Genomic DNA, 10,250 nt, shown 5'->3' on the forward strand with positions numbered 1-10,250 from the left:
AGTTTAATCTCAGTTTTCCTTGAGCTGAGTCTCAACTATCCTGGGCTTCTTGCCCCTTATCCGGCGTTTTTCACCTGTTTTTACAGTTTTTTGTCTTTTATTTCCCTTTCTCCCTCATCCCTAGCTGTGATACTTCATCCCCATCCCACCACCATGTGCTTGGATCGGTGGGCCTTGATGTGGAATTAGATATCATATCCACTTCCCTCCCTCACTTCCCCTCCCCCAACCAACATGCCGGATCTCCATCGAGGCCAAGTGTTGGGCATTTTACATACCCCTTAGCCTCACCTTCTTCCCATATGTTACGTTGTTTGTATATATTTCGTAGGGGTTCATGAAGGAGACTTGGATCTGGTGTTTACTTTCTTGGTTCGGAGTTTGGCTTCCTTCGAGGATGTGACGGCGGCGATGATGTGGTCTTTGCTACTGAAGATTAGGGTTTTTATTGTCTGTTTTCTGCTGCCTTCAGGCATAAACTTGTGTGGGTCTCCCATTGTGTCTTGGGTTGCTACTTTCATTTTGATTGGGCCTTTTACATTCCCTGTAGTTGTTTACCTGGTCATTTTTTGGTCTTGTACTAGTTTTTATTATAATGAAAGTTGTTGATAAAACAAAAAAAAAATATTTAACTTTTGAAGGGAAAAAAAAAAAAAGGAAAGTATTTGACCGAAAAAGGAAACAAAGAAAGATAATTTTGATTTAAAAAACAGAGAATTTTGTTGACTAAATTAATCACCAATAATTTTTTAACTAAAAATATCCCAGCAAAGAAGGAAACAAAAATAAAACCTACATCTAAAAAGACAAGTTTGAAAATCAATATATGGAATTTTGGTTTTTTTTTTTTTTTCCTCCGACAAGATGAAATTTTGGTTTAAAAAAACACAATAATTACATGAAAATTAAATTAAATATGCTGACATGGCCTTTAGTCAAAGCACCATGATTAAAGTTTGAAAAAGAATAAATGTTTAATAAAAAAAATGTGAACATCCTTTAGTCAAAGCGCTATGATCCAAGTTTTGTGTGTTTTCAATATCATCAATGAATATCGTATTGTTTTCTCAAAATAAAATAAAAAATTGTAAAAATAGGTGAGTGGTTCTAATTATCTCATTCTTGCGCATTGGTCATGCTAACCTTCTATATACTTTTCCAAATTTACTAGAAGGGTAATACGAAACCATATTTCATTCCTCAATCACAAAACATTGCGATGTATTTGAGATTACAGTACGCATATATACATTGGCATTTGAAACAACCCTATCTCATCATGTATGCTTTTGTTCTGTATGGCTGGTACAAAAAGGACATACGGTTTTGTCAAAGCTACAGTTTACAGGTACTTCTGGCTGAAAAATCAGCCAAAGTTGCTGCCTTACTCAAACGGAAATCGTAGACCCTCTTGAGCTTGTTGCCATATTCTACCACGGCTTTGAAATTCAGATGTCCACTGAGAATGTTGTACCTCTCATTTGTGTATCTCACTACCTGGAAATGACTGAAAACCACAGCAAAAATAATCTGTTAAGTAAGGCGCTTTGTTATTTTCAAGAGAGAATCCTCCCGAGCTGGAATGAAACTGTCATGGCTTTCCGAGCCACAGAAATGTTCCTCCGACAGTCCGTGAAGCTCGGTTTAATCGATGCCTGTATAGAGTCTGTCATTCAAAAGGCACTAGCTAATCCCAGCCTTATTGGACAGCCAATGAAGAATTTGATATGACGATAGTGAGGATGATGACCAAGAAGGCTATAGGCTGATTGGCAATCGGAAGACTTGACAACACTGTCCCCTCCGGCTCTATGAGCCTGTCATCCTTCAAATGAATAAGCATAGAGTTCCATCGCCGTACGTGGCTGCATCCCTTTGTGACTATACAAGGAAATGGGTTTTCTCTAGCAGTGGAGAGGAAGATACGATGAACTACCAAAGGGAAATACTTGAAGCAGTGGAGAGGCTGTTGCCTCGTGACATTGGACTACTTCCATGCACATTATCCTCAGTTTCATTATTCTTTTGGAAGCAAGCTGTGACTGTAGAAATGGGATTCAGACATATCCGGGCTAGTTGCAGTAGCTGAACTCATTTGAAGAATTCTTGGCTGAAGTTGCCAGTGACATAGGTAAGATAGATACATTTGTTGACTTAGCAGAGATGTCAATTGCGGCATCGTTGGGAATACAAAGAACCTTGAATGGAATATACAGGGCAGTTCATATCTACTTAGATAAGCACAGGCACTTGACAGAGATGGAACGAGAGGAAGTGGCAGGTATGGATTTAAAAAAATGTCGCCCGAAGCATGTGAACATGCATCCAAAAATGAAATGTTGCCTCTGAGGGTGGTGGTGCAGGTGCTATTTGCAGGGCAGTTGCAGCTGCGGGTTACAATCATCAAGGAGGTGCAGGGTTTGGACGAAAGATCAACAAAGCAGGCTGCAGAGGAGAATGAAGCAAAGTTGGATGTTGGTGAGGGAAAAATGAGATCCGAAATGGAGAAAATGAGCATAATGGTGATGGAGCTTGAAAGAGAGTGCTATAAGTTGAGGAAAGAGATTGAAAATGGCTGCAGCTTGTGAAGAGAACTAGATTGTGGAGATTGAGCATAAAGGTGAAGGAGAAAACCAGCTTCGCTAGAGAAATGGAGAGGAAGTTGGGGTGAATCAATAGCGTGCGCGATTCTAACTGCCAATTGAAGAAGAAGAAGGTGCATCCAAAACATGGAGTGTGACATGTAGATTCTCCTTCCATCTAAGATTTGTTTAGCAAATATCTAGCTATTCATTGAAATGTATAATGAAAGAGTAAGATGCGGAAAGAAGTTGGTGTTCTTGAAAGTTAAAACTCAACTAGAACACTGAGGTTCCTGAAAAACAGAAAACCAATTGGACAATCTGAACTTACATTATGCTATTAAGCTTAAGAAAATCAAAGTACAACAAAGAAAACCTTTCCTCTTTAGTTAGTTCACTTTCTAGCATCAAACTACATGTATGATCATTGTTGGGAAAGACTTTACATGGTTCCAGTTTACCTCTAAAATATTTTCCTGCTTTCTTCAGACAACATTAACACGGTCACACCAAGAATAAACTCCAAACTCACCTCCCCATATACATAATCGTCCTTGTGCTTTCGTTCCCCGTGGCAAGAGAAGGATGTTAGACATAGTTGCATATGATTCTTGCCATTCCATGGCAGTTGCCACGAGACTAGTCCATTCACTGGAGGGCGGAGATATATATCGATTACCAGAACAGCGCTACTTGGCAACATCCATACTATTATAAAAAGAAATCAAACCATTAATCTCAACGGCATTTCACTATCCGTAGAACCAACTGAATCATTGATTGTATTGTGATGTTCCATGTCTATGGCTTGATAATGGTTGTCGTTTCCGTTCTGGCCTCTTCGTCCACCCTCATCTTCGTTCCCCATTACAACCACCCCGGCAAACTGCACCCTTCGGTCACCATTAGGTGAATGAACAGAGGAGTCCGCAGCTGATGAAGCATTGCGAACTGTCAATGCGCCGCTCGTGGTGGGGATGGTGGCTGCCCGGCTGCTGCCTGCCTTGGCATAGCGACCGCTGTCCCCGGTATGCATGGCCCCGGCGGGCCTAAAGCATCTGTAGAGACATGTCATGATCCAAAATGCCCATGGAATAGCCACAAGCACCATTCCTGCAAAGGGGTACCATGGTTGGGTTTTTTCTTCGGGTAGAAGCATGTAAAGGAAAAGAAATACTCCGCCGGCGATAATGCAGACGAAGAAGAGACCGGAGATGACAGAGACTCTAGCATCTCCTTTCTTTTCCTCCATCGAAGGTAAAGAAAAAGAGACAATGATCTTTCTTCTGCGGCGTGACCGACAATGTTTTCAAAGTTTTGTGTAATTGTTCTTGTCTCTCCTTGCTATTTTTTTTGTTAGATCGAGTCGAGTTGTTGCCGGAATCCAACAAAGTGGTGGATGGGAATTATGGAGGATATATCCGGTGGTGGGAAGGTTTCAAAACAGAGCGCTGAAAGCGGGGCTGGTTTGTAACTGCAAGGCATTGTTATAAACTGATTAATTGTTTTATTTATGTACAAATCACCTACCTTAAAAGAGTTAAAAACAAATAACGACGACGACGAAAATGAATTGATTACGTACTTGACTATATTCAAGTTAATTATACGATACGATTTTCGTGCTCTTTTTGTATTTTTATGTTTTTTTCGTTACTTTTTATTTTATTTAAGACGATATTAGAAGAGAGAAAGTGACTATCCTAAATTTTATGCTTTCTGTCTTGTTATGTTAGTTGAACTAACAGAACTGGTCTCATTTGCTTTTTGACTTTCTAGGACCTTCTACACTTGCCAACTACCTCCAACCAAGAGATGGTGAAGAGAAACAATAATGTAGAGAGATTTGTGTTATTAAATAAAGTTTGAGAAAACGAATCGTTGAACATTTGGTCTAGTGACACAAAATTTCAACTTTACTCGACGAAGGAGGTCTGAGCCTTTTATATAGGACGCTTCGTTAGATGTGAAATAAAAACATTTACATCGCTTGCTAGAACATTAAAGAGCAAACTCGGCACAACTACATTCCAATTATGGCGGCCACGATACTGGGAAACAAAAGAGGCAACTGAGACCGTAGCAAGAATGCAAAGGAACCAAATCCGGAGGAGGTTTTGAGTCCAATTCTCATTGACGAGAAATCGTTGGATAAAAATACACCAAACAATAGAGTAACTAAGTTTAGCAGATGTAAGTAAAAGGTTGGAAACTGAATTTTATTTCATTAACAACATCAAATGGAATAGCTGCAGTATCAAATATATGATATGTTCTCTCAAATTTTTTATGAGCGGATCATATAGAAAACACGACGGATTTATTTGGAAATCAAATTTACCAAAATATCAACTCGAAAACATGAAGGTGACCACAAATACTAAAATCTTACCAGATAGTGATATAAAGAGAAACATGCTAGACATATCAAGACTCGGCATCAACGAGGAGAGCCCCATCCACCACCACCAGGAGTTAAAATCTGAAGAATTTCCCCTGATTGCAAATCAACAGTGTTCTTCCCGCCAAGATAAACCCTTCGCTTATCTTTTGTGATTAGGAAGTTAGCCCCCCGAGCCCCATCTTTCCCTCCTTTCAACCCCCTTGGTGCGTGAACACGCCTCTCTGAAAGAATGCTCACAACAATTGGGCGCTTGAACTCTATCTCCCTTACAAGCCCATCACCCCCTCTATGATACCCAACTCCGCCACTGTTCTCTCTCAGTCCAAATTTATGCAAAAGAACAGGATATCTCTGTTCGAAAATTTCTGGATCAGTCATTCGGGTATTGGTCATATGACACTGCACTCCACTCGTCCCATCCCAAGTTGGACCAGCTCCACTCCCACCTCCGATTGTTTCATAATAACCAAATGTATTATCCCCAAAAGTGAGATTATTCATACAACCCTGTGAACAAGCACAAGCTTGGAATGCAGTAAGCACAACGTCAGTTATTCTCTGAGAAGTGAGAACGTTACCACCCACGACAGCAGCCTTATCACTTGGAGAGAGGAAAGAGCCTGGTGGAATATAGATTTTCACAGGAGCCAAACAACCTTGATTTAGAGGAATGTCAACATCCACCAAGCAGCGAAGACAGTATATAACTGCTGCAGCAGTTACGGCTTCTGGAGCATTCCAATTCCCATATACTTCCGGACTGGTTCCACTGAAATCAAAATTTGCTTCGCCTTTAACAGAATCAATTGTAAGTTTCAAATGAATAACGGATCCATCATCCATGTAATCCTCTTCTTCAATAGTAACAGAACTCTGATCTCCAGAACTAGCCGACTGAGATAAAACTCTAGCAGCAACAGACTTAAGCATTTCTCTCACTGCTTCTTCTGCATTTAGCTGTACATAGGTCATGTAAGCCTGAACAGTGTCCAAACCATACTGCTCAATAAGCTCTTTGATAAGCGTAATTCCCCTCTGGTTCGCAGCTACTTGAGCTCGAAGATCTGACAGATTATCTTGAATCCTGCGAGTGCCTGGGATCTTTTGAACCAATTCATCAGAACAGGGGAATCGAAGAAGTTGAATGATTCCGTCTTCTTGAAAAATTCCCTTTTCCACAAGCTTGAACGCTTTTATGGCAGCCCCTTCTTCCCATATAGATTTGGAAAAAGGTGGCATGCTTCCAGGAGTAATACCCCCAATCTCTGCATGATGCCCTCTACTCGCCACAAAAAACACCAGCCTTCCATTATCAAATACAGGGGTAACAACAGTTATATCGGGAAGATGACTACCTCCGGCACAAGGATGATTGGTGACCAAAACATCTCCTTCATTCAAGTTGTCACCCCAGTAATTGATCTGCCACCGGACAGTACTGGACATTGCTCCTAAATGCACAGGGACATGAGGGGCATTGGCAACTAGTCCCCCATCAGGTCCAAAGAGGGCACAAGAGAAATCTAGCCGCTCCTTTATATTGGTTGATATGGAAGTTCTCTGCAGGGTCCTTCCCATCTGTTCGGCTATACCCATAAATCTATGATTGAAGATTGAGAGCTGCACAACATTAGCAACTTTGTCCGCTACTTTCACGGTGCTTGGAGTAGAGTCAATTTCAATTCTAATGTTACCATATTTGGTTATTATAGCTTTACAGTTAGGTTCTACTATCACAGTACTATTCCCATTCATGATTATTGCCGGGCCAGGTATGATATGCCCATACCCGAGTTTCTCAAGCTTGTAAAGAGGTGTTTCCTGCCACCCACTCCCAAAATAAACCTTGTAATTACCTTCAATTTTAGGAGAACATGAGGTAGATTCCAGAGGCAGGGGCTTCAATATATTAGTGACTCCTTCCCCACGAACCCTAACATCACATATTAGGATATTCCTATTCAGTAATTTAAAACCATACTCCTGCTGGAATAGTTCCACAAAGTCGATATCATAGTTACATCCTCTCCCATCTTCAGAAATTCGTTTCTTAACCATGATTGAGGTGTCCGTACCTTCATATCTCAAATTCAGATATGTCTCTGTTGTCATGTTTTCATCTTTAAAACCTTGATCGTGCAGCTTCTTCTTTACTTGATTCAATAAAATAGCTTCCCTGTGAGAGGCTTCCTCGACAGATTTAACACTGTAAACTGCAGAGTACGGCTCCTGTGCGTCTTCTACAACATCTGCCAATCCCATCCCATAAGCACTTAAGATTCCACAAAATCTGTGCACAAGTACTTCTTTCATACCCAATGATCTAGCAATTGCACAGGCATGCTGAGGCCCAGCACCTCCAAAGCAAGCAAGGGCATGGTTCCTTGTTTCATGGCCCTTCATCTCCGTTAATTGCCTTATCGGACGGCACATAGTCTCATTGGCAACATTTACAAATCCCAGCGCAATGTCCTCCACTGTCATGTCCCTTGCAGATGTATCCTGGCTTTTCCGGTAGGAATTTATTTGGCTTGCAAGGTTCGCAAACTTGTCTCTTGTTGCCTTGATATCTAGAGGTTCATCTTCATTGGGCCCAAATATTGGTGGGAAATAATCAGGAATTACATATCCGAGAACTAAGTTTGCATCTGTAACTGCCAACTCCCCACCTTTGCGGTAACATACTGGACCAGGATGTGCACCCACTGATTCAGGTCCTACCCGGAAAGATCCAAACTGGAACTTCAACTTTGATCCACCACCAGCAGCTACTGTACTTATGTCAAGCTGAGGCGCTTGTATTATGGTACCTGCAATCTGGGTTTCCAGGACTTGTTCATAAGTCCCAGCATAACGGCTCACATCTGTAGATGTGCCACCCATGTCAAACCCAATGAGAGGTTTCTCAGTTTCAAGCCCAAAAAGTGTTTGTGAGTAACCCACAACCCCACCAGCAGGACCAGATAAAACAGCTTTATGCCCTGAAAATCGACTTTCTGGTGCAAGTCCACCATCAGATTGCATAAACAAAACATTCACCTTCTCCACCCCTTCATCGAATTTTGACATAAACCCTGTTAGATACTCTTTAATTACTGGCGTCAAATATGCATCAACACTAGCTGTTAGACCCCGAGGAACAGCTCGAACCATGGGTGTCAATGCTGAAGATAAGGACACATGTCTGAAGCCCAAACTCTCCGCTAGGCTTGCAACCGCTACTTCATGTTGTGGGTAAGTATATGAATGCATTAACACAACAGCCAAACAGTTAATGCCCTTATTCAACAAACCTTGGAGTAACGGTTTCAAAGTTTCTACATCAATAGGCTTTACAACTCTAACCATCTCACCAGAAATCCCTTTAACTAATGATGGTGAAGAAGAAGAATCTTCATTATCACGAGCTAGCTCAACTCTCTCATCAACTTCAATAACCTCCTCATAAAGGTTTGATGGTTTTGATACAGTGAGGTCAAATATCTTGGGACGAGCCTGGTTGCCAATCTGAAGCAAATCACGAAAACCTCGAGTCACACAAAGAGCAATCCTTTCCCCTTTTCTTTCCAAAAGTGCATTAGTTGCTACAGTTGTACCCATTCTTATCCACTCTATCTTATCAGTGGGAATTTTTGAAGCACGGGAAATTTTCTTCCCCGTAAACTCTTCAAGAATCCTCCGAATTCCTTCGACGGGAGCATCGTCGTAATTTGATGGATCTACAGACAAAAGTTTTAAAACCCGTCCATCAGGCTGACCTGGGATCTCAGCATAGACATCAGTGAAGGTTCCCCCTCTGTCAATGCAAAATCTGAGCTTGTTGTCATTGACACTCCCCATTTCGATGCTAAGAGATTAGAGTTGAGAATAACCTACAGAAGAAAAACCAAACAGAACAAAATAGATATGATCAATTGCAACAATAAATTCGACATCAACTGAACCCCAAAGATCATAATGGACGGTGCATGCAATACAAACCCCAAAGGTAAAGAAAAGGTTCAGATGATAACACAGGGTTTATATAATCTACAAATAACAATCTTCTGCAACTCCATAAACTACTAAAAATAGTGAATATATTTGTAGGCCTATAATCCATTAAACTTGAATTAATTACTAATCACAGCAGAGTGCATCACATCCCATTTTAACGCACTCAAAACAGCCACAACGAGAGACAGACAAGTCCATCTAAAACTTATTTCAAATTTGAGTCCAAACTTGCCGATAACAAGTAGCCGTCTGGAACATAAACCAAAACCGAAGACACAATTTCCAAAGAAGTCAATCTAGACTTCCTTCCAGGAAATCATTCATCACACTTGACCGAATCCTCTACGCAATATTCTGATTTGTGGACTCAACACAAATGGGAAATCCTGTAAAGAACTCGTATATAGGTGCTTTAGTTTTAGTTTAGCTGATCTCAATCGTTTCACTCGTCGTTGTCATCGCTTCCAACCTGCTTCCTAGCTTTCCACCATTTCTCCCTACTATCGCTGCTCCAGAAACCATATCTCCTTACTCACCCATTATACATTTTTGTAATAGTCCTAACGATTAACGAAATCCAACTCGTATTTTGATGGAAATTTAAGAATCAGAGAAAAATAAATCAACTTTCCCACATCCATATTTCTAAAAGCTACGAAATTCTAATAAAAAGCACGAAATATACAGAATCTAGGAAACCAAGAACCAAAGCAGGAGAAAACGATAAACAATCAGAACCCATTTGTCAAACCTGACAAACTAAGGATACCCAGAAACTAAAACGATGAATTATTAAGAAACAATGAAGGTAATTAAGAGACGTACCCGTCTGGTATGTATGGCGTTGTCGAGGAAGAAATGGAGAGCAGATGCGTAAATCGTTCAGTCAACTGGGTGCACTTGAGTTGGAGCTGGCTAGGCTAGCACCAATAAACGATATTTATTGGGTCCCAAACTCGGTGAAGTCCAAGTCTGCTGGGCCCAAGGAGCCTCTGCCAAGCCTGTGACTTGTGTGATTTGTTGACACATGTCTAACACCCTAATCTGATACTGTTAAAAATGGAAAATGCTTAAAAGCCAATCATTTTAGATCCGATAATGTTATTTTTGTTTCAGTCGTATTAAATCTATTAGATTAGGAATGTGGTTGTAGAAAATGCTAGAAATATCCTTTTTAGTAGTTAATATCCTATTAGAATTGTAATTCTAAATGGTAAGGATTTAACATATCCTACTTCTATAAATAAAGGCATAAATAAATACACAAT

The 10,250-nt window shown here is 40.6% G+C and overlaps 2 protein-coding genes and 1 pseudogene across 2 annotated transcripts; 1 reads left to right on the plus strand and 2 right to left on the minus strand.

Moving 5' to 3' along the window:
• Nucleotides 1-1,219: 1,219 nt before the first annotated feature.
• Nucleotides 1,220-2,828, plus strand: LOC137733781 (BTB/POZ domain-containing protein At3g03510-like; annotated as a pseudogene).
• Nucleotides 2,829-3,165: 337 nt separating this feature from the next.
• LOC137733329 (uncharacterized) lies at nt 3,166-3,834 on the minus strand. Its single transcript, XM_068472483.2, has one exon. The coding sequence runs from the start codon at nt 3,832-3,834 to the stop codon at nt 3,307-3,309; it is 528 nt and encodes a 175-aa protein (XP_068328584.2). The 3' UTR covers nt 3,166-3,306.
• Nucleotides 3,835-4,787: 953 nt separating this feature from the next.
• On the minus strand, nt 4,788-10,011 carry OXP1 (oxoprolinase 1). Its single transcript, XM_068474081.2, has 2 exons — nt 9,808-10,011; nt 4,788-8,858 (listed from the first exon to the last, which is right to left on the minus strand). The coding sequence occupies exon 2, from the start codon at nt 8,824-8,826 to the stop codon at nt 5,023-5,025; it is 3,804 nt and encodes a 1,267-aa protein (XP_068330182.2). The 5' UTR covers nt 8,827-8,858; nt 9,808-10,011; the 3' UTR covers nt 4,788-5,022.
• Nucleotides 10,012-10,250: the final 239 nt, after the last annotated feature.

The sequence above is a fragment of the Pyrus communis genome, chromosome 7 (assembly GCF_041283825.1).
Source record: "Pyrus communis isolate YQ-2024b chromosome 7, ASM4128382v1, whole genome shotgun sequence".
Classification (NCBI taxonomy): Eukaryota; Viridiplantae; Streptophyta; class Magnoliopsida; order Rosales; family Rosaceae; genus Pyrus; species Pyrus communis.

Excerpts from the sequence above, each read along its gene's own strand:
- OXP1 (XM_068474081.2), bottom strand. The coding sequence starts at position 8,826 with ATGGGGAGTGTCAATGACAACAAGCTCAGATTTTGCATTGACAGAGGG.
- LOC137733329 (XM_068472483.2), bottom strand. The coding sequence starts at position 3,834 with ATGGAGGAAAAGAAAGGAGATGCTAGAGTCTCTGTCATCTCCGGTCTC.